The sequence below is a fragment of the Olea europaea genome, chromosome 18, assembly GCF_002742605.1.
Source record: "Olea europaea var. sylvestris chromosome 18, O_europaea_v1, whole genome shotgun sequence".
NCBI lineage: Eukaryota > Viridiplantae > Streptophyta > Magnoliopsida > Lamiales > Oleaceae > Olea > Olea europaea.
Window position 1 is genome coordinate 22770166 of NC_036254.1, and position 24868 is coordinate 22795033.

The 24868-nt window shown below is 33.6% G+C and overlaps 3 protein-coding genes across 3 annotated transcripts; 2 read left to right on the top strand and 1 right to left on the bottom strand.

The window, feature by feature from the left end:
- The first annotated feature begins 8015 nt into the window (after positions 1-8015).
- On the top strand, positions 8016-18251 carry LOC111367811 (protein trichome berefringence-like 7). Its single transcript, XM_022988873.1, has 4 exons — positions 8016-9525; positions 15918-16076; positions 16540-16848; positions 17940-18251. Exons 1-4 carry the CDS (start codon positions 8735-8737, stop codon positions 17953-17955), a joined length of 1275 nt encoding a protein of 424 aa, XP_022844641.1. The 5' UTR covers positions 8016-8734; the 3' UTR covers positions 17956-18251.
- A 1407-nt stretch (positions 18252-19658) lies between these two features.
- Positions 19659-23188, top strand: LOC111367812. The gene is made up of 4 exons (XM_022988874.1): positions 19659-19856; positions 21251-21482; positions 21704-21808; positions 22051-23188. Exons 2-4 carry the CDS (start codon positions 21305-21307, stop codon positions 22788-22790), a joined length of 1023 nt encoding a protein of 340 aa, XP_022844642.1. The 5' UTR covers positions 19659-19856; positions 21251-21304; the 3' UTR covers positions 22791-23188.
- Positions 23189-23998: 810 nt separating this feature from the next.
- On the bottom strand, positions 23999-24575 carry LOC111366874 (cell wall / vacuolar inhibitor of fructosidase 2-like). The gene has a single exon (XM_022987562.1). It carries the CDS (start codon positions 24573-24575, stop codon positions 24048-24050), a length of 528 nt encoding a protein of 175 aa, XP_022843330.1. The 3' UTR covers positions 23999-24047.
- Positions 24576-24868: the final 293 nt, after the last annotated feature.

The window sequence follows — 24868 nt, forward strand, 5'->3', positions numbered from 1 at the left end:
CTATGCAGAGAATTGGGATTTCATCTTGATAACTTAGTGTTGTTTTGGTAGTGTTTTAGAGTTTTTATAACTTGCAGATCTTACGAAATTTGGGGATAGTAAATTGTGAGTCTTAGAGTAACCAATCATATACTTCATATTTAAATGATGCAGGACTTTGTTCGTACTAGCAATGCTTCATCCGAAGAAAGTATCAATGTCATCTTGACCTCATTCCAGATATAGTCCATCCATCTTTTTTACATCACAAAATATTCGGTTAAGTGCCCGTTTGATTCCCACTTTTCTCAGAATAAGAATGAAAATATAGTCGTTATAAAATTCACACAAAAAATAGAAAGTCAAATATGGTGACTTGATGTAATGGATAACAGTCATATTTTTCATTTTTGTGGCCAAAGAATGGAAATCAAACGGGGGCTAGATATGCCTAGACGAAGTAGGGGAGGGCAGGCTTGGACTAAAACAGATCGAAGTAGGGGCCAGGCCTGCCGCCAGTCCATATGCAAGGGAGTGTAAACAATAAAAGAAAATTCAACCCAATTGCAAGGTGGAATGTATATAAAAAATAGTCCAGCCACGCCAAGCCAACTACAATCCCAATCCATCAAATGTCCAATTATTCAAACTTATTAAAGAATCCTCAAAATTTTAATATTTGTTTCATCCGTATTCATGCTACACGAAAGATCCATTATCTACTGATGCATTTTATTTCATGTATGTTTGATTAAGTTTAAAGAGTTCACTTATAATTAAATAATTAAATTTTATATTAATATTTTTATTGATAAAAGTTATTAATAAATTATTTATTATAACATTAAGAGATGCTACATGTTTGAATAAGCTTAAAATTAATTTAATTTTTATTTCTATGTAAGTTTTCATATATTACTTATTCATATTTAGAAGTTAAAAATTTATTTATTTTTACTATGAAATATATATTATTACTAAACTTAGTAACTTGCTCTATTTTTTATTTTGTTACTAAAAAAATATTTGTCAAAAACTTATTTATTTATAAATTAATTTACTATCAGTATATTATTAGTGAGCCAAACATGGACATGAAATAAATTCATTTTCTTTAGACCTTTAATACTCTTGATCGATTTTTCCCACTTCAAGTGAGATTAGAATGTGTTGGTATAAGTTTGATGCCCAATTCGAATAAAATTTTGAGAATGGTGACGTACAATAATATATTTTTTATTTTTTTTAGTCAAAATTTTCAATTGTTTGAAATGATTAGTTGTCAAAGTTCTTTAACATTAGTGTTTGGAAGAATACTTATTAGGTATTTCCTTTATTTTTAATTGGTGGAATATATATCTTTTGCTCATACTTATCACGCTTCTACCACTTTATATAATTGCTAGAGAGGGTTCCGATTTCCTATTTGGCGAGTAAATATACAATGATGTAACAGGACATCTTAGGGTTAACATCTAAATGTACTTGTTTATATTTGACCCTCTTTCTCATGAGTATCATGTAGCGATGGTAATTTGAACATTTAAAATCGAAAATCGCGATTAACCCAATCGAATGGGGCGAAAAAAATCGAACCGATGGTGCAATGGGGCGGATATAGTTTTTATTTTAATGAACCGGTTCGTGGCGGTGTGAGTATAGTATTTACACCGTCGAACCGAAATCGAACCGATTACTCGCTAAAAAAAAACAATTGAATTGATTATTAGGATTTACACTACTTTTCTATCTAGCCCAAAACAAAATCTCCCCACCCCATTACATCTACATGACTTAGCCGGCCAACCCACTTACTAGTACCCCATAATAATAGCATTAGTATTACAGTATATATATGCAAACCCTACTCTTCACAAACCACAAACTCATGCACGGCTCCTTTTATTGTTAATTTTTTTCTATTGTGTATAAAAAAATTTACTTCTTCATCATATTCTAGAACTTCTACAACGTTTAGTGAGAAGAAAGCCGACGAAGAGGTATATTTTTTTTATTTAAATCTTAGTTAAGATCATTCTGGAATATGTAGTATCGTTGTATTCTCTACTTACATTTCTTATTTACTATATGAAAATCAACTTTGAGTGTTGATCTATGCTAGTAAGACTTGTGGAGAAGAATGAATCAAGTAATTTCGATGCACAACAATTAAGAATGAAGGAAAAGTTTAATATTGTTATAGTTATAATATTGTTTGTTAAATTTGTATTTTACAATTGAAAATTGGGATAATATTTGCATTTTTATTTGGAATATTGTTTGATAATGTTTGCATTTTCGCTTGGAATATTTTTGTTTTTGTTTTTATTGACTTTTTCATAAATTGTTTTATATCAATTTGACGGATGAACCTATAAAAAATAATTTATTTTCATGGTTATTAACCGAATCGAACTGAGATACGAGCCGAACCGATTTACGTGGTTATGGTGCGGTTATGGTATGGTCAAAAAATTGGTGGTGCGGTTATGGTTTTGGCCGAACCGACCCATAACCGAACTGTTGCCAACCCTAGTATCATTAGCTTAATCATTTAGACTTTTTTTTTTTTTTTTGTAGCGTAGAGAGCTTCTTTTATGACTTGAGTTAACCGATTTTTTTTTTTTTTAAATTTCAACCCACCCCAACATCGTTCTTTGGCTCTGCCCCTATCTACTTCACGATGGAAACTAGCAATACATCTTAACTAGGTTGGCACCTATCGTGCAATCCCATCATAAAGGAGGTGCTAAAATGAATATACTTCAATACTCGAATACAAGTCAAAATGGACTAATCAAAAAGTTAAAAGGCGTATATGAAAGCTTAAACTTCATATATATTCTTCAAATTTTTAATAAAAATATATTGCTCAAAACCATAAACTACAATTACTTGGCAATCAATTCCCACAACTAGATTACACATGAATATCAACTTAAAAAATCCTAAATTTTGTCTAGTTCTTTACTGGATTCCAATATTTCAATCTCCTTTTCTTTATCCAAGTCATATTTCGTATCATCCAATGCAAAATAATCTTAGTATCAGGCTTCTTATTTCAACTCAAAAATTTCTATTACGTCTTGTAGATTGTAAGATATTATTATCAACATACTCATGATTGTCACAACCATCAACAATCAAAGATTGTGCATTACTAGCATGACTTACTAGTTAAACTAGAGGAAGATCAAATAAGAAGGAGGTCGAGCTTGATGTGGATAGTTTACAACTCTATGAAAAATTTGTTTTGATTCTTCTAATGATCAAAACCCCAATTGATTGTTGTCTATAATTCATCACGTGGATGACTTAGACTAGTTTGGTATTTCTTGAGTTCAATTTGCTATTTCGAAGTTATAAAAATAGGTTGGACTTTGCTAGACTAATTTTGACACAATTTTTAACACAATAACCATGTATGTTTCAGAGTTTAAGCACGCATATATGGTCAACAAAATGAATTGATAGCATTATTATGCGCATATCCCATATGCGAGACATTTCAAAAAAATATCGAATATATGCATGCATTTTAGAACCCGGGGCTCAGGGCCTCAAAAAATAAAAAATAAAAAAATTTAAAGGTCCAAAACTCTAACAAAATTTATCTTTATCTTTTTAAGTTTGTCCTCCATTCGTTTAATAAGCCACGATGAAACCACAAGATGGGACTAAATAAGAGACCCAAACCACTTGGGCCCTTACATCTGGGCATAAGCCAATCAACCCTTATGAACAATATAGGGATGAGCAAATGATCAGACTATCAAAACCGAACCCAACTAATCAGTTCGATTCGATTCTAAAAAATAATAATAATAATAAATAAAATAAAATAAAATAAAATTTTATTGGTTTTCGCTCTTAGTACCAAGAACCAAATTCATATATATGTTAACAATTCAGCGGATCGCACCAAAAAAATCCAACTTTTGTGAGTGAATTATTCATCTACATTAGTGAATCAATGTTATTAGACACAATATATTGGGCATAGTACTTGATATTTGTGTATTAAAATTATGACAATATTTTGTTTGTTAATTTAGACTTATTGCACTATTTCATTTGATAATTGATAATTTGAAGTTGAATTTGCTTAGTGTTTGATGTTTATTTTTTTATTTACACATATATTATTAACTTGTAGATAGGGTAATATATTTTAATCTACATTTATTATTTGAAAATTTAAGTAATAGAACCAGAACCAGAACCAAACCAAACCAATCTAATTAAAACCAAATAGTTCGATTTCGGTTTGGGGTTCCATATCTTTAAAAATAAAAATAAAAAAATTTATTGGTTCCATTATCAAAAAGAATATTGGTTTATGGTTCAATTTCGTTCTCTTGAAACTAGAAACAAATGATTTTATTCATCTAATTTTATTAATCTATTTATCTAAATCAATTTTATTATGATCGTCTTGTATATTTTAAAAGTAAAATAATTCCAAAAATCAAAATTTTCTTGATATACGAGGAGAAGTTTGGTTGTTAGAAAGGAGATGAAAGTCGGAGTAAAAGTGCTTGATATATATCTTGTGCAAATAAATTTTTAAGAAAGAATGGACCCTCTTTTAAAACAAAAAGAAAAAAAAAATTGAAAGACATCTCTCATATAATTTTTTGTTAAGCTTATAACGTTTCTTTAAAATTTGTAAAATAAACTTTATGAAAGTTAAAAATAAGTTATTTATTTAAAAGAGCTCCTTCTATTTTTGAAAAGCTATAGAAAAATTAATGATTGATGCAAAAAGAGATTGTTACACTTGTATAAAAATTATATTTAGGGGTCTCATAATAATTTATTGTCTAGGCTTCAAAATTTTCAAGATCGTACAAAAAATATTGGGCAACCATCACACCATGTAACTGTGCGGGTGTTGATTTCATGTATGGCAAGTGAATCGGCCATCCCATTGCCTTCTTGGAATATACGTGATACTCTGACGGTACATAACATGAGGGATGATGGTGACAACATGGCTTCTACCTTCGATGTTACCGACCTTCCTCTTTTTTTCAACAATCGAACCGGTCACTTTCAAACGATGGACTTTTCCACCCGTGTTCCATGCAAATTGAATTGCATACACCACCTATGTAGCTCTTACTTTATGTATTATAATTTATTGAAGAATGTGGTAGTGTTGTCACTTATATAGGCTGAAGCAGTGAAATTAGATATTATTACTCATTAAAAAAATGTAAAATGTGAAAAAAATATGACGAACCAAAATATTGAGACATGAAATCACAAACATAAAATAATTAAATAGAGTTGAGAAGGAAATACATGAACAATTAATTAGGTTGGCATGTCATGGCAAGCTTCCACATTTTAGACAAACAAAACCTCCTTATTTTACCCTTGAGATGCGGTTGCTAAACTAAAAACATTGCACACGTTAAGTCAATGTTCACCTTAGGTTGAACTCAAACTTCCATCTCAATAACGAAAAATTGGAGAGGTTTACTGGGGTGTTGCCTCGTCAAAATCTTGTTCCCGTCAAATGAGAAGAAAATCACGTTGACTTGGCTCAATTTCTTTTTATGAAAAATTGATGAAATGTATAATTGAAAAGTTGATAAAAGTTATGAATCTCCTTAAATATGACTAAAAATGAAGTTTGATTTTCATGGAATTGGCTAAAAACATGCTTTAAATGTTTGTACCTTAAAATTTGAACTTCATTTCCACTTTCATATTTGGTTGGAGTTCACCCATTAGATGAAATATGACACTATCAAAGGACCCTAAAATAAATGTATTTTCTAAAAATGTAACTTATAATTTTAAAATTATTCTTGGGGTACGTAAATACCGGATGTCCATTCTGGACACCCTTATGTGCCCCCTTATGTACCATAAGAATAACCATCCTCCTATTGGAGGTCACGAGCGTACCTCCAATAGGGGGTGCCGTCTGTCCAAAATGGACCTCCTTATGTACTCCAAGAATAATCCATAATTTTAAGCACAGAGAAACATGCTTTTGACATATATTTATATATATATAAGATGATTATAATGATTATGAGATGCCTAATCTAGTTATCAAATTTAAGCCAATTCATTCAACATTTCAACCCAACAATTAATTGTTGTGTAATTATGTTGTACAGTTCTGAATAAAACCCTAGATGTTCTAGGGATTATGATGTTCATCAAGACAATGAACTCCTTGGTTAAAAGTACATATTGTAAAAAGGAAAAAAATCATAGCCCTCTATGACTACAGCAATGACCCAACTCTTCAACTTTCAATTTCTTACGTTTTTCCTTCTCTTTAAATAAATAAATACTACTTGTCTGATTCCATTTCTACTTAAATGCATGCCCCAAATCTCTCTCTCTCGCATACACCCGCTGCTTTTCTACTTCTGTATGAAGTTTTGAAGCTTAAATTAGGGTTGATATCAAAACAATTTTTTCCCCTCTTTCTGTACAAAGATCCCAATCAGATTTATTGATCATCTTATGGATATCAATCATAAAAATTTCACAAATCCCACTTGGGACCCTTATACAATCAATGGGTACATTAATTAACAAGTCAATATTTGAGCACCTAAAGTTTCATGTTCAGGGTCAAATCGATTTGCAACATTTTAAAATTAAAGTTCAATCAATTGGGACGTGACAAGTACTTATAACAAATTATTAGCATCATGGTAACCACTATTAAATGAATAATTAGTAATCTTACTTGTATTTTTAATTAATTAAACGTTGAGTAGCTATAATTATTGAGTAGAATATTGATGAAATGATTAACGAAATTAATTAGAGCCAACTATACAGGCATATTACTAGTTATTATTGAATAATGGTATATTAAAATACCGCTCTATATGATATTTAGTTAGCATTAAATTATAGGTCTAATAAGTTTGTTATGAAACTTATCACTTAGGATGATATTTTAATATCAATAGTCCTATATACCATTGTATAATGCTATTAATATCAATCTAGATTATAATAGTGACATTAAATAAGATAGTAATTTTATTTAACACTACCTGTGTTAAAAACCAATTAGATGGCATTAAATTATAGGCATAATGATTTATGACTTATTTAATAGAGTTGATCATATGCTGACATCTAAATTAATATTCAATACCGTTAATGTTAGATAACATTATTTTTAAATGAGTCGCTTATAATTTCATCATATTACACCGTCTAAATTGGTGTTGTAGTACCATTGATTCTAAAATGGACTGTGCTACATATACCGAATTATTTTAACAAATCTTTCCTACTACTCACAACAAGGGTAAAGAGCACGGGCCGTCATTTTTAAATACACGCGAAACCCGCCATACATTGTGAGAGGGGGACGCCATTTGGTAAACCCCCCCCCCCCCCTATACATATATATTTATCCCCCTAAAATTAGTATATATCATTATTCTTATTATTGCCCTACTAACTTATAGTAACTCTTCTCATCTAATGGGTCCATGAGGCCAAGATCCAGTACTAACACGTCGAGATGGTAAAATAAAATTTTCATATTTTCAGTGAAATTTCAAGTTGGTCAATAAATTTCAAATTTTTTTTATTTTTTTTGAAATTTCTAATTTCACCACTTTGTCATACTTAGTGTCTCAAATTGATAAAATTTCATAAATGATAATCACACAGCAAAGGAACTTCTAGGATCGTGTCAAATTACCACTGCAATTTCATAAAAGTATTAAAAAATATAATAAGAATATTAACATTTTAATCTTAATATATTGTCATGGCCCTCATGTTTTAAGTATGTCATATAATCGTTACATAGAAGATCAATTACAGCATAGTAGCCAACTAAGAAACGGTTTGGAAGACAATAGTCGTCAGAATGTTATGATAATTAAAATTTAATGATCCAATTAAGATTTTATTGAAACTTAAGAGTGGACATTTAAATGAGGGAAATTAATTAACTAATGATAAGGAGGTGAATTAAAGGTTCCGAGGTTTTCTATTCTCCTAGTCAAACATACCCTTACATATAATTGGCATAAAGGAATTGACAAAATAAGCCCCTGCCGAAAATCTAACCGCTCTGCATACCACGTAGTTATTGTTCTAATTCTTGATTTATGGGTTTGTTCAACTTTCTCGATCTCCACCAATTCCAATTCTTTCGCTTAAGGTTTCTGCAAGCTCCATTTCTTCATAGCCGTTCAAAGATTCATCAAAGTGGATCATCCACCCAGCTTAGTTATTTGGTAATCACAGTCTATAGTTACAAAACAATCTATGCATTGTATCTGGTTCTTATACTTCTCAGTTTGATTCAAGATTTTAAAGAGCCACACTCTTTCCTGGTTGGGATTGCTTTTCTGGAGAAATCTTGGATTCCCGTTTGAATTTTTTTTTTTTTAATTTTGTTGTACTGGGTTGTGATCGAAATAAGATTCAGAGTTTGAATTCTTGAGGCTCTCCTGGATGGACATGGGTGAAGTTTTGGATTTTTGAATAATTTTATACTTCATGGCATTTCGATGTTTTGAAATTGCAGTTACAAAATTACTGTTTGTTGATATTACTGATTGCAGCTAAATTTGGTGTGATGGTGATTGGTTGGTAAATGGTTAGTGTATTGATTGGTTTTCTATGGCAATAAGGTTTCCAGTGAATTGAGTGCCCTACAAGGGATCTCTAATGGTAATCTTGATTCCAATTTTTGAAGTTATTTCGGTCAAATGTGGTGGTCTTGAGCTAGCTACCTATTGAGACTATGAGTAGTTTTAGTAGAAGTGTTTCCTTTAAGCAGAGGGCTGCAAGTATTAACAGCCCCGGATTTTGTAGGAAAACTTGGGTTCCTCGCCTGTTTTGTGCACTAATTGTGATTGGTTCTTTGGTCTCCTTTTTCTTTGTTATTGGTTGTGGGTACTTATATGTCCTACCAAATCTTACCCATACATTCCATGACCACGCGGATAGATTTTCCAACTTCAGTGGTTCAGAAGATACATGTGATGTATATAATGGAAATTGGGTACTGGATGATAGTTACCCCTTGTACAATGCGTCGGAATGCCCTTTTGTAGAGCAAGGATTCAACTGCCTGGACAATGGTCGAACGGATAATGATTATATAAAATGGAGGTGGAAGCCAAAGAATTGTGCCATACCGAAAGTTAATGTGCAGCTTGTTTTGGAAATACTCCGAAATAAAAGAGTTGTTTTTGTTGGTGATTCGATGAGTAGAACACAGTGGGAGTCTTTAATATGTTTACTAATGAATGGTCTGGAAGATAAGAATAGTGTGTATGAAGTCAACGGGAACAAGATCACGAAACAAATTAGATTTTTAGGCGTAAGGTTCAGTTCCTTTAACTTCACTATCGAGTTCTACCGATCAGTTTTCCTTGTGCAACACTACTGGGCACCTAAACATGTACCAAGGAGAGTTAGATCAACACTTAAGTTGGACAAGTTGGATGATATCAGTAGGGAGTGGATTGATTCAGATGTTCTTATTTTCAATTCTGGTCAATGGTGGATTCCTGGGAAGATCTTTGGAATGTAAGTTTCCTTCTTCCTTTAAGCTTGAATTTCTCATTGTCCCGTCTATTCCATTTCTATACATATAGTGATTGATTGAAAGTGTTTTTATTAGATCTTTCCACGCAGTTATGAGTAAATATACAAAAGCTCTACAATCAGCTCCTCCTCCAGACACCTCTCTCTTTATACTGTAGATAGTACAATTGAAGTTCTTAACAAGGAAAACCTTTATTCTTGAGAAAATGATTCTTAAACTTAACCACTCAGGATTGATTTTGTTCAACTGCTTCACTTTATAATAGTGTTGGACAGAGGTTGAGTGTTTTGCTTAGTTGGTTACATTTGGCTAGGAGAACTTTTTCATGAGTTTTTTGGATCAAAATACTTTTTAGGAACGTTTTGGTGTTTTCCACTTCAATTGTGGCAAAACAAAAATCTTGGTCTCACTTTATTGTTTTGACAGAAAGCATTTTTGGCAAAGCTTACATTATAAATCAAGCTTTAAACATATTTTTTATCCACACATTTCTTAGGATCCACAATTTATCCCCACATTCCATAGGACCCGCAACATATAAGCACTTAAAAGCACTAAGAAACAAGCACATACATTTGGGCAAATAACACTCACAACAGCCCAAAGCCACTAAATTGTGGTGCTTTAATTCTTTACTCCCATGTATTCTAAGATTTAACCCCCACTCCCCTCCTTTTCTCCCCTCCAAGTTGAAGAGTTGGATTAATCATCTTTGGTGATGTTACAGCTGTTACTACTCTGTTTCTCTAGGAGAATTTGATGATATAGTATATTTTGTTATAGTTTGGAAAGTGAGGGCTCCAAATAAAATGTTTGTCATTTATGGTGTATTGAAGAATATTAAAAGAATGTTGTTAAGAAAATATGATTGCATTCTAGTCCCTATGATATCATCAAATGAAAGAAAAAAATCTAATTGGTCCTACTATTACTAACTTTTCGACTTCTACGTTCAAATTCATGATTACTTGGACTTGCATAATTTTTAGCAGTCTTCATGGTGTTAAAAATTTCCAAACCAGTCATGTATTGTGTTGTGTAAAGACAATAAAGACACGATGAAAAATAATTGTTTCCCACTTGATTGATTATTCTTACAGCATTATGCCACAATATATAATATAATACAATTGTGAAGAAAAGGAAAATAATATTCTAACTTAAGAAAGAAAGTATATTTCCTAACTTAGTTCTAATTATACTATACACTAATATTACAATAATCCAATAATTGATTCGGGATTTCTACACTTTCCCTCAAGTTGGGTCATAGATATTAATCATATCCAATTTGTAGTTGAAATCATCAAAGATTTGTCTTTGTAGCCCTTTGGTGAATATATCTATAGTTTGTTCTTTGGTAGGGACGTAGATCATACAGATGGTTCTATTTTCAACTTTCTCCTTAATGAAGTATCTGTCAACCTCTATGTGTTTGGTTCTTTCATGTTGAACAAGATTGAGTGAGATGCTGATAGTTGCTTTGTTATCGCAATAAAGTTTAATTGGAAATTTCATTGCAATTTGTAATTCTTCCAAGAGTTTCTTTAGCCATAGTCTTTCATATATTCCTTGAGTGGTTGTTCTAAATTTTGCTTTAGCTCTTCTTTTGGTTACTACATTCTGTTTCTTACTCTAAAGTAACCAAATTTTCCATTACAAAAGTCTAATAATCAGTGGTTGATCTTTTATCTTCTATTGCTCCTACCTAATCTACATCAATGAATATTTCTATTTCCTTCTTTTTATTTTTCTTGAACAGTACTCCTTTACCAGGAAAGCCTCTGAGATATATCAGAATCCTGTATATTGCTTCTAGATGAGCTTCTTTGGAGAATGCATGTATTGGCTTACCATAGTTACCGTGAATGCAAAATTAGGTCTAGTGTGTGCTAGATAGATCAGTTTCCCAACTAGTCGTTAATGTCTGTCATTTTCAACTGATTCTCCGATGTTCTCTATTTTTCTTCCCGCATTCATAGGGTTGTCACTTGTTGTGCACCCAAACATACCAATTTCAATTAGGAGGTCAGAATATATTTTCGTTGCGAAATACTGATACCCTTCTTTGATTTGGTTACTTTCATTCCTAAAAAATATTGCATTTGTCCCAAGTTTTTTACTTAAAATTCTGTTGTTAGATCCCTTTTTAGTCTCTATCTTGACTGCATTATCTCTAGTAAGAATTATGTCGTCAATATATACGATTAGAATGGTCTTTATCCCATCTTCAAATACTCCAAAAAATATAGTATGATCTGACTGCCCTTGTTGGTATCCCTGATTTTTCAACACATTTGCAAATATGTTAAACCATGACTTAAGGTCGTATAGAGACTTTTAGTTTGCATACTCTATTTTCTTCATTTTTCTTGGAGAATTCAGGTGGTAATATCATGTAAACTTCTTCTTCCAACTTCCCATTCAAGAATACATTCTTAATATCAAGTTGTTGGAGGGGCCAATCCAAGTTTGCTACTAGTGATAGGAGAACTCAAATTGCATTCAATTTCGCAACCGGTACGAATGTTTCTATGTAATATATATCATAAGTTTGAGTGTATACCTTTGCAACCAGGCGAGCTTTGTACCGTTCTATTGTTTTGTTTGCTTTATATTTCACATTAAAGGTCCATTTGCATCCAACAGTTCTATTTCCTTTTTGTAGTTCCATCACATCCCAAGTTTCATTTGTCTCCGAGGCATTTCATCCATAACTGCCTTTCTCTACCTAGGAATTTTCATGGCTTCGTGAATATTTCTAGAAATTTCTGTGCTGACACGGATAGAGACAAAAGTTCGAAATCCTGGAGACAAAGCTTTATAAGAAACAACATTTGAGATAAGGTGAAGAGTACATGATCTAGTTTGTTTCCTAAGAACAATAGGTAAATCAGTGTCAGGTGATTTTGGAGAAAGCTTACTGGAGCTATCACTGATTTTAACTCTCTTGGTGCTTCGAGTGTGAGTTTTTCCTTATACTTTAATTTTGACTTTCTTGAGTAAACTATGAACTCTTTGTCATGTTGTTCTTTCTGCTCCTCCTTGAATTCAAGTTACCTTCAGTGGATGGCATATTGAGACATGATGGTGTTGTAGGTTCAGTGTTCGAGATAGATTCATAGGGATGAAAAGAGATTTTCAAGAACCAATCTTCACTTAAGTTCTCTCCCTGGTGAGAGGATTTTGAAAATAGGGACTGTTATGAAGAAAGTGACATCAAGGCTGTCAAACACTATTTTTGTGATTGGATCATAGCATTTATACCCCTTTGTGTAGGTGAGTATCCAATGAATACACAATTAAATGCACAAGGTTTGAGCTTATTTCGATGATGGGAATGTATATGGACAAAGGATGTACATCCAAACACTTTTAGAGGAAGGTCAACGGCAAGACGAGAGTAAGGGAAGAATTTCTAAAATTTTTGGAGAGGAGTTTCGAAATTGAGTTTGTGGCTAGACATTTTATTCATGAGATAGGCTGATGTTAAAGTAGCATCACCCTAAAAAGTTTTGTTTATATTTGTAGTGAACGTCATGGCACGAGTTACCATAAGTAGGTGTCTATTTTTTTGTTTGACAACTACATTTTGCTGGGGTGTATCGATACATGAGTTTTGGTGGATTATCCCATTTTGTTGTGGATAGATCTTTAGCTATCATTGAAATATTTTGTGCCATTATTTGTGCGCAGAATTTGGATTTTTGTCTGGAATTGGGTTTGAACCATGGAATGAAAATTTATGAACACGGAACAAACATCAATTTTTTTCTTTTGGCATATAAACCCGACAAATTCGATTATGATTGTTGATGAACATTGCAAATTATTTTGTTTGGGCGAGATTAGGGATTCATGATGGTCCCCATAAATTATTGTGAATTACAGTAAACAGTTTAGATAGTTTGTACAAATGAAGAGTGATAATATTTTGCAAGTTCACAAATTTCACATTCAAGATAAGAAGGTATTTTATTCAAAAATATTGAAGAAAATACATATTTTAGATACTAAAAATTAGGATGAATCATTCCATAATGCCATAAAGGAATTTCACTATTCTTATGGACAAAGGCAGAATCACGACCAACAAGTCGACGTTGTTTACTCACATAAATCTTGTAAAAGTAGTAGTCCCTCACACTCTTTAGCAGTACCGATCGTTTTCCCTAACAATAAGTCCTGAAAAACATAGTGAGAAGAAAAATGTTAGCGGAGCAATTTGAACTTTTTGTTAATTAGCTAATGGATAGTGGATTGCAGGATAGGTTTGGGACATGTAGAACATGCTCGAGTGTGATGGAATTAGAGATTCGAATACTCCTTTTCTAGCTACTGGGGAGAAAGAGCTATCTGCAATTTTTCCTTTAAGATTACTAGCATAAGGTGAGTATGAAAGGAATAGATGGTGGGAGTCCGTCATATGATCGGATGCACCAAAATCAATAATTCATGGTACTTTGGAAAGTGAAGTGGTGTTTAGAGCTCAATGAAATTACCTCTGTGAGACAAGGAGGTTAACGAGCTAGATGACTGAACGTTGGAAAACATTTTGTAGAGTTCTTCTAGTTGCTCGGAATTAAATGCATTGCTCGGAGTAGAGTTTTGTATTTTAGTGGAATCAATTGTAATTTAGTAGCAATGATTTTTGGTGTTCTGTCTTGGTTTCCAATCAGAGGGCTTTCTATGCAAATCCCAACATGTATCTTATTTATGACTAGGTTTTCGACAATGGTCACATAATGGACAACCTTTTTGTTGTCTCGGGCCAGATCCAATTTTTTGAATTTCTCTAAACATTTAGGCTCCCAAATCAGGCCCTTCTTTAGCATAATAGCCCAATGACTCTCTTCGCGCTTTACTTCGGCAAAGATATTGCGTGTGGCAGGTAGTGGCCAGCGACCAAGAGTCTGGCCTCTCACATCATCTAGTTCTCTGTTCAACCCAGCCAAGAATTAAAACACTCGTTCATTCTCCACTCTTTTCTTGTATCGAACACTGTCGTTTGGGCAATCCCACTGTTCATCGATGTTGCGGTCCAATTCTTGCCAGAGGACAATCATCTCCATGTGATATTCAATGACATCCCTTTCTCCTTGCTTGGCCTGGCACAATATATTTTTAATTTCAAAGATTTAGGACAAATCTTTCGCGTCGGAGTACATCTCTCGAACGGTGTCCCATATGTCCTTTGCAATTCCTGTGAAGAGATAGATTTTGCCAATTGCTGGCTTCGTCGAATTGACTAACCAAGGCATTACCATGGAGTTCTTAGATTTCCATTTTTGTTGGAGTGTTGCATCCATGGGCCTCTTCGTATCGCCGATATGGTACCTAATTTTTCATTTCCCATCGACCCCCAATTTAATTGATTGAGCTCATTCTCTGTAATTTCTACCGTTGAGCTTCTGCACCGTGGGTTGGAAGGAGGAATTATCACCTCCATTTGAATCATGGTAGGGATGGTTTCAATTTCACCAGTTTTTATTTCAAAGGAGGCTAAGTTTTTACTATTGGCGGTGTTTTTGGCCATCGAGAGTCGGGTTTGGATATAACCCGACTCTGATACCATAATGACAATAAAGACACGATGAAAAGTAATTGTTTCCCACTTGATTGGTTAATCTTACAGCATTATGCCACAATATATAATACAATACAATTGTGAAGAAAAGGAAAATAATATTCTAACTTAAGAAAGATAAGATATTTCCTAACTTAGTTCTAATTATACCTCACACTAATATAACAATAATCCCATAACTGATATGGGATTTCTACATTATGATTATACGTAAACAGATTGCTATCCTATGCCTGAAAAGGCAAGCTTGCTTAAATAACATATAGTCCTGAATCTTCGGATACACTATTACCTTTTTTCCCCCTTGGGTAATGAAATGTAACGGTTTTTACGTATTTGCTCAAAATTGTTGCATTATTTCTTGGGGATTCCTTCTATCCTTTTTAGGTAACTTTTAACTGTCCCGCTCGTAAGTTTCTTCATTTGGGAAATTTATGTAAGACTTGGACATCCTAATTTATCTAGATAGGCTTTTGAGACTCATTTACTAATCTAGATAAGTTCTAGACTCGCATTTTTCACAACAAGTTGTTCCAGCTTTTGCCCATAAGTTGTTAATGGTCTGTTATATCAAGATACATAATACCATATTGTACTTTTAATGTTCTTTACATTAATCTGTCTGCATGTGATGTCTGACATGATAGTGTTGGAGAAAATAATGGCACATAAAAAATTTTCTAATAAGTTGAGTAGTTTTTTTGTTTCAAATGGGAGACTCTCACAGTGTATGGCTGTCTTTTGATGTATGTTTTTAGCTAACTTCTGAATTCCTTGTCATGACAGGGGATGCTATTTTCAAGTTGGCAATTCACTAAAGCTTGGAATGCCGATTGCCTCTGCCTTCAGAAGGGCATTAAGCACTTGGTCTTCATGGGTCGAGAGCATGATAAATCCTAAAAGAACACAGGTCTTCTTCCGAACTTTTGAGCCTTCTCACTGGAGGTAATATGCTTTTCTTTGAGCAATATTTAGCTTTCCATATTCATGCTGTCAAATTTGTACTTCACTTTGCTGCAAATGTTGGTTTTCCTTGCATTTATATATAACGGATCCTCTTCATTGTCATATTATCCATTTTCCTTAAAATGGAACAGAGTTAATATTTTACCTTAGCTGGTATTATATGTCAAACATTGAGACAGGGATCATATTCCTTGGGACTCACCTCATATTACTTCCGTTGATAAATACATAATTTTGCCTTCAAAAGTTGAACGATCTTTAATATTTTGGTTACTATACTCTTAAAAGGCTTTTGAAAGTGATACTTTGTTCGTTATGAAGCTGCTGCTACAATTAGTGAGCAATTTCTATCTGCATCAGTTGCCCCTTAATCTTCTTTACTGTGTATTTTGACTCATTGTGAGAGATTTATCAAAAGAATGGTGGCTTGGTTTTGCACCAGGAATCTAACTCTGAGGCAATGCAATGTCACAAAGTTTCCACTTTTAGAAGCTGGGGGGAAAGATAGTAGTTCATTTTCAGATGCAGTATTCGAGGTGGTAAACAATATGACAGTTCCTGTTACTGTTTTGCATATAACTCCGATGTCGGCATTTCGAAGTGATGCACATGTGGGTACTTGGAGTGACAGGCCATCTTTATCTGATTGTAGCCACTGGTGTCTACCCGGAGTACCCGATGTATGGAATGAGATAGTCATTTCATATCTGCTTGGTAGCAATGAACCTGCTTCTACGAGTGCAAGCACAAGGTACGTTGAATTGCCCTTTTTCTCTTTCTTAGGCAGTTTGAAGTGGTGTTTTATCGCTATGCTGCTTATGGTTTGGTCACATCGTGACGTATAAGTATGTATAGAAGTTCCATTGACCAACTCATTTGCGACTAAGTATGATTTCAGTTTGAATTTTTATCTCACTTTCCATGGAAAGAATACACAACTCTTGAGCAAGTTTAGATACACCTTTTCTTTTTGTGCTCTTGATAGTTTGGATGACAATCGTGTGATATATATTGATATTGTAACTGATTTAATGGATCTGAAACTTTACTTTCTTAGAGAGCTTCTGTAATTATTAGGGTGGAAGACTAAATTTAGCTCATGTGATACAGATTCTTTAAAACTCGTTTTACCAAACACATTTTCAACCACACATTATCTCAATAAAATAATTTTGAACGTGGACCTATACCTTGTCCCTACTTCTTAACAACACAATCTTCAAAAATTTCTTTTCACGAAATGTATTCTCAAAAATTCTAAATCAAACAGACCCTTAATAAATAAATGTTTTTCCAGCCTAACACTCTTAAGCTTTGAAATGAGTTGGTTCACGGAAATGAAAAGTCGTAAGCAAACCTTGCTACCCCCTACTTAATAAAAATTGAAAATTATCCACGTGTCAGGCCTATAAGAAATGATACTGGCTTGCACCTGAGATGTCATTTTGAAGACTAAATTTAGATAAATATATATGACCCCTCTCTAAATAGCGAGCCCATGCCACTGCTTTTTCTGATTGACTGTTACACCTTGAATTTTTACTTTGATAAAGAGTTTCCAATCTTACACTTCATATCTTTATCCTGGGCATTCTCAACTATTACTCAAGGGCTCATACTAGGTCTTTTAAGCATCTTGCATCATGATGTTTAGAGATGGCTCTCTATCGTTTTCGTCTGGGAACATTAATTCCGATCCTTGAAAATAATGTAAAAGTGATAAATGAAATAAAGTAGAGAAAGGAACCATAATCATTTGAGCTGGATGAGTGATCCTTTAATTTTTGTTTTATTAGATCTGATTGAACTAGTAGCTGAAAAGTATTGTATTCTTTTATGCAGATTCAAGAATGTATGATATCTAGCTCACAATCCAGCCAAGGTATCGTCCAGTTAAAGACCAAGGAATTGTGCAGTTGTCAAAATAGCAGCAAATTTTGAACAGAGGTGTATAGTAAAGATGAGCGGAAGAACCTGTTAAGAAACATATTTTATTTGTTCATTTTTCGATTCTTTTGTCCAACAAAAGGGGAAATGTATCAATTGTTTTGTTGTCTACTGATCAGATTCAATTTTTTACACTGTTGTAATAGTAATACTAACTGCAACAGCAACTGTTTATAAATGTGAAAACCATATTGTTATTTCTTACAACTTTATTGCAAGTACCATATCTTTGGTAAACTCTGTGTCCATTTTTGCTTGCCATGTTCATTAGTTTCTTTTATTGATGATATAACTTCAGGATAGTAAGACCAAAAATTTAATTCTCCGCTTAAAAGGGCCCTTTTTTATAGGTCCAAAACTGCAATTTTACCTCATTAAAATGGTCATCTATTATTTTTCTCATGAAGTGATAAACTGAATCATTTGTTGAGTCCGTTAAGCTAATACTAACTTGACGATACATTTTGTTGTTTTCCACTCAAAATTTGGCGTGGTTGGACGAGGTAAGTACTTCACCATTGTCGAGTTACCAAACTTTGACGAGGAAGATGCAGTGTTATTACGATATAGTAGCTGTCATTTCTTGTAATATCCTTAATTGGTGTTGCAAAGAATAAATTGATAGCACGATCAATGCTGATACCTCACAACCACTGTTATAGATGCTACCTCGATTTCTGCCGTGGTTACTATAACCACGCTTAGCATCACGATTGTTGGAATCAAGAAGAGTAGTGGTGGATTGATCTTGAGTGGTATGGTGATATAATTCGAATCAATTTTCACAATCGAGAAGCATATTTTAGATGTCGTCAGAAGAGAATATGGTGAACATAGTGTGTTATGTATTAACCACAACATCATAATTTAGATCAAGTCCATCAAGAACACAATCAATAATTTATTGATCGTTGGTTGGTTGTTGAATAAGAGAGTTCATTTATGAGGATGCAGTTATGATCCATATATTCCGTAATAAAAATATGGACCTTTGCAAATATTAAAAAGACAACGTTTAATCTAATAATATCGAGCATTGATCTGAGAGGTACAAGCCCCCATCAAGAGCCTCTCAAGTGGAATAAGTTGCCCTGTAGACAATAATTTGGACACGGATATGTAGTTTGCCACTTCTTATGATGAAGCGAAAGTAAATAACTTACTTCGATAGTATTAAAAAAAATTTCTGACTTTGTTTAATGTTGATTAATGTTGTTCACTAGGTGACCTCTAGTGATGATTATTACAAGAGAGGCATTTTCAAAAATTAGGCTCCATTTAACGGCTAAATATTTAGAGAATGTATGATTAAAAAATAGGAACAAACTTTAGATGTACGTGAAAAATATTTTATTGTAAATGTATAGTTAAAAATGAGTACGAGCAAAAAAAAAAATTGAAATAATGGTTACCAAGGGCTAATTGCATGTTTCCACCTCACAAAATTGTACTGCCAGAACAAATTTTGTCGTGCCAGAAATTTTTGATTGTATGTTTCTCTTTCCTAATATACTACTTTATCTGAATATAGAATTTCACTCTGATCACTTCACATTTGGCATTGAACTTTTTTTATTAATTATATTCTTTTTCTCTCCTTCAAAATTTAACCGTCTCTTACCTACGGAAACTGGTCTCTGCTTTTTCTTTTTTCTTTTTTCTTTTTTTTTCCCCTCACAAATCAAGAAAAACCCTAACCCTAAAATACCCTTATTTTCTAATCAAGGAAGATGTTAAATGTGATTTTTTCAGCTGATGCTACTGTTTATGTCTTCATTACACCTTGATTCGACGCCGCCGCTATAAATTGCTGTAAGTCTGTAAAAACTCCCTTTTTCCCTCTCTCTGTGCAATAAATATGACGTATTTTATAATATATATTGGTCCCCATGCGGCTAAATGTGTGTGCGTGAGTGCATTTGTTGTATGCATGATTTTTTTCTCTTTCCTGTACTAATATTTGATTCTAAGAAATGAAGCTGTGGGTTTGGTTTGTGTTGGATTGGATTAGAGCCTATCGGATTATAGTTAGAAATGGAACAAGAATTAGAACTGATAATCGAACTAGTAGTTTTTTTTATGAGGTATGCATCAGTAAATGTCATTTATTTCTTTGTAATTTGTTCTTGTATTTTCATGGAGAATAGTTCAATTTGAGTTAAAGTAAGGGCCATTAGCATTCAAGTTTCCCTGCTTCTCTTAAACCTGGTTGTTGAAATGTCGGAGAGCTGCATTCATAAGTTGTGATATGACACAATTATAATGAAAATCAAAAGTACTCACATTTTCAAAGTTAGAAAAAGGCGAAATAGACAGTAGCATGATTATAGACAAACTTTTAATGCAAAAAGATCGAAGTTGGTAGGATATCTTATTAATATTTATCAACCACAAAGTGGCAAACCTTCAAATATGTTGGACGAGGACACCCGGGGGGGGGGGGGGTTGAAATTCTAAGCCACCTGAAACGCTTGGTGTGAGCTCATGACACCATAAATTGATTAATGCTAAGAATGGTTAGAATTCAGAATCACTCGAAAGGTTGGATGGTGAGCACAAAAGACCCTAAATTGGGTAAGGCTAAAAAATTTACATTGCCTCCATGATGGTAAACATTAAAAAAAAAACCACAAAGTGGTAGAAATACAAAATCACCCAAAGAGCTGGTTGGTTGCATAATTTTTTTTTTTTTTTTTTAAGGCTCAAAATCACCTTAGAACTAGGGTGGTAAATATTATAAATCCATAAGTTAGTTAATGCTCAACAATCAAAGTAGTGAACATCATGATACCACAAAATAGTTAAAATTTAAATCATGTGATAGGCAAGGTAGAGAGCAAAGCAAAAAAAGTAAAAAAAAAATAAATAAATAAATAAAAGATCCAGAAACACCCTAAATTCCTACTCGTCCAGAAGGGTGGTTATGATAAAAATGCAAAATAAGTAAAATACAAAATTTCTCGATTAGTCCGAAGCTGGATGCAGTTCATCAATAGGGCAGTCAATAAATTTAATGAACAATTTACTGTTCCTTGTAGATTAAGAAAGGAGAGTTTGGAAAAAAATTTACTATTGGGTTGTTCCATCTTTCACTCATGAAGGTCCTTTTGTTGTTACAATTGTAGTACTTCTGACATTTGAGTAAGTAAAGCTTTTGCCTCATATATTTTACCTAGTAAGGAATTTGTGTTGAACTTTGGATATAGGGCTTACTTGGATGCACCAGAAGATTCCCATCCATTCGTTCAATAGCTTATGAAATGAAGCGAAGGACCAATGAGGTACCTAGGAGTTCCAGAGGTTTGCAGGGTGAGGGCCCTAACTGGGTCCTTATCGCAGGCGGTGCTCTGTTGAGTACATTATCAGTTCGTCTGGGTTATAAGCTAAAGCAGGTCCTTGACGCCAAACGACCAGAAACTAGCAGCAACCTTTTAAAAGGTATTATTACACAATATATTTGCGTTGTCACAAAAAAATAATAATAATAATAAATAAATAAATAAAAATTGATTTCGTTAGATCTTCTAAGGGGTGTAGCACTAGACCGAACTGAGTGATGAAAAAGGATTCATGTAGCCAACTCTTAGTTGAATAAAGCTGAAATCGTTCTTGTTGTATGTAAATTTGTTATATGCTCTAAATAGTTGTTTACAATGTAGGAAGTGGAAAATTTACTGACGAGAAGAAGTCAAGGAACAGCCATTTGCATTCAAATTCTTATTGTTTTCCTCGAGATGGGCATGGTTGCCACAAATGTTATTCAGGTTCAAACTTTCAGTCATGATTCTATCCTTGAGTTGTTCTGAGAGTTAAATTAGTTTCTTTTGAAACTTGTACATTTTTTTCTTTTAATATGATTTCATTTTATGAAGAAAATGCTTCGTACTGATTTTTCTAGAAGATATAATGAGATATTTCATGTGAGAGTGGGTAAAAGTTGGTTTTCACTTATCAAAAAGTATGCATACCTTCACACTTTAATTCTTTATGTGATTTCGTGGAACAGGATCTCGAAACATGGTGGAAATCAAACAACAGTGCAATGGCCAAATAGTTACCGAACCTGAAATAGCACTTCCTTTAGTCACTGTGCCTGCTTCTGAGTTTAGCAAAGAGAATGGTGCAATCTGGGCATCTTCTCCTGATCGTCTTGAGCTGCTTCAGAAGCCATTCCACCAGTCAAACAGCTCTGACTCACCATGTGTCTCAGAATCTGGTTCTGATATTTTCAGCAAGCGAGAAGTGATACAAAAGTTGAGACGGCAGTTAAAGAGAAGAGATGACATGATATTGGAAATGCAGGATCAAATTACGGAACTTCAGAACTCTCTTGGTGCTCAGCTTTCGCATTCTTCCCATCTCCAATCACTGCTGGATGCTGCTAACAGGGATATATTCGATTCAGAGAGGGAAATACAGAGATTAAGAAAGGCAATTGCTGATCATTGCGTGGGGCATGTGGATTCTAGTGACAATCCCCCTATGGTTCCAGCGTGGCCAACCGGAGGCAGGAATGGCCATTCAAATGGGTATCTTAAAGTTGAAAGTAATGTGGAGTCCTCAGAAAATGGGGGAGGAGATGAGGGAAAGATTGAGATGTTGAGACGGGAAGTGAGCGAGTTAAAGGAAGTGGTAGAGGGAAAAGAATACCTGTTGCAGAGCTACAAGGGGCAAAAGGCTGAGCTATCAGAAAAGATCAAAGAGTTGCAGCAGAGATTGGATTCTCAACTTCCACATATTTTGTAGACAGTATTGGCTTCTTGTGCATTCTTGTTTTGCTTCATTCTTGTGTTTCTCTGCTTTATTATCCTATCTGAAGCTCCCAATTTTGGAGTAGCTCTTTTGTTCCTTCCATTGACCTTTTTTTTCTTTTTCTTTTTTTTTTTCTTTTTTTTTTTTCTTTTCTGCTTCTTTTTGTGCATATGTGAAAAAGAGAGATGTTCAGAAGTTTGTAGAGGTCAAAGAAACCCGGGTGAAACGATGTTTTGTACTTCGAATGCATTCAGTATTCAACTTGCAATTTTAAATGTATCTGTACAAAAAGGGGTTGCAATCTTGCTGTTTCCAAATGATTTCAGCATAATAAACAATGTTCAAGGGGAAAGAAACTGTGTATATTATGGAAAACTAACATTGTTTCATGATATTGGACTTTGGTATTAAAGTGCATATAATTTAGCTTACAATTTGCAAATGGTTTGTGTGAACTTTATTTTTGGCTTTTTGCATGTCACTAATGGGTGGTCATATTACCTTTTCCTTTTTGAGTTCTGCAGAGTGATCTCCATTTCTTGGATAACCAATTATTTTTCTTTGTTCATTTTCGACTAGCCATTCAATCTTCAGCACACCGGTAGACTTTATATTTATGTTTTCTGCTCGAGTTAATAGATTGTGTAATAAACTGAATAGAGTGTGAAAAAGGATATGGGAAACTAACTATAAATTTATGGAGAATAAAGCTTAGTTCGTCTTTTTTGCTCGAGTTGATTTGCACAAGTTAATATTGCTGTATGAAATATTTTAGGCTGAGTTTCTGAATAGCAGTTCTCACGAAGGCCAAGTTCAATCACTTGGTAACAGCCATATGTTCTAATAAGCATTGTTTAAAATATTAAAGATATTTTGGTACATTGGATTTAAAAAAAAATGAAAGAAAGTAAGAGAGGCATACGAGAAAATTTATTAGGTCAGCGTATAAAATGCTTTTCAGAACATATTATAAGTGGGATTATGATTTTTTACATTGGATGACCTGGATAGCTTTTATCCAAGCATCAGAATGCCACATTGAAGAGTGTCACGAAGTTTAAATGTACTTAAATTTGGAAGTATGTAGATGCTTTTCGAAGAAGTTATTTTTAAACCCAATAAAACGTCGATTGACATTCATTGAGTCTACTACACAGATTAGCAAACTGAATTCAGAAAAGATATCGAAATCCCTCCTGAAATTTACAAAAAAGAAAACAATAATGATAGCAGGACATAATATAGAGCCAGCTACCAACCAAGAGTATCAATAATCCCCAAAACAACATCACAGATTTGCTTCAAGCCATCTTCTCTTATTACAATTTCAGGTGGATAAATCAGTCCTGGATATCTCTTCAATGCATCATGACATGAATTGGGATAATCTGCAGCTGCCATTACATGCATGTAAGCATAATCATATAATTCTGCACCCAAATCTTGAACTGCATTATACAGTGCTTCACTTGCAGAGGCATACTTATCAGCACATTCCTTGATGATTTTCTTCATCAGTGTGTTATTTGTGGTATTCAGCATTTGGGAAGAAAGGTAAGAATTGGTGGCCGTGGCATTGTCCATTCCAATTCTAATCATAACAAGGGCTAAGTCCTTGATGTCTGCTTTTGGGCTGGTGGAATCAGATTTGAGTGAAGATAAACAAAGTTCATAGTATTTTGTGCGTTTGCAAGTCTTTTGGATCAAATCCAAGTTTCCATCAACAGAAACTGTTGGACGTAATGAAATCAGGAGAAAAAAGAGCAACGAAAACCCCATTTCACAGTGATTTTGGTGGGAGAGAGAGTTTACTATGAATATGCACTGTAAACTGGGTTTTTTATGATGTTTTCTTGAATTGAATGCAAGAGTTTGCTTGGAAAATGTTATATTGATTAACGTTCCTTGGAAGCTGGCCAGGAACCAAAATATGTGACGGATCACATCTTAAAAAGGACATACCCTCTTGGAGTGTGTGTTTATTTCAGGTCTGAAGATATTTGTTCAGATTCTTGTCATGTATTTTCAGGTTTTAACAAGCGTTTTCTGCATACCTAAATGGACTTTCGTTC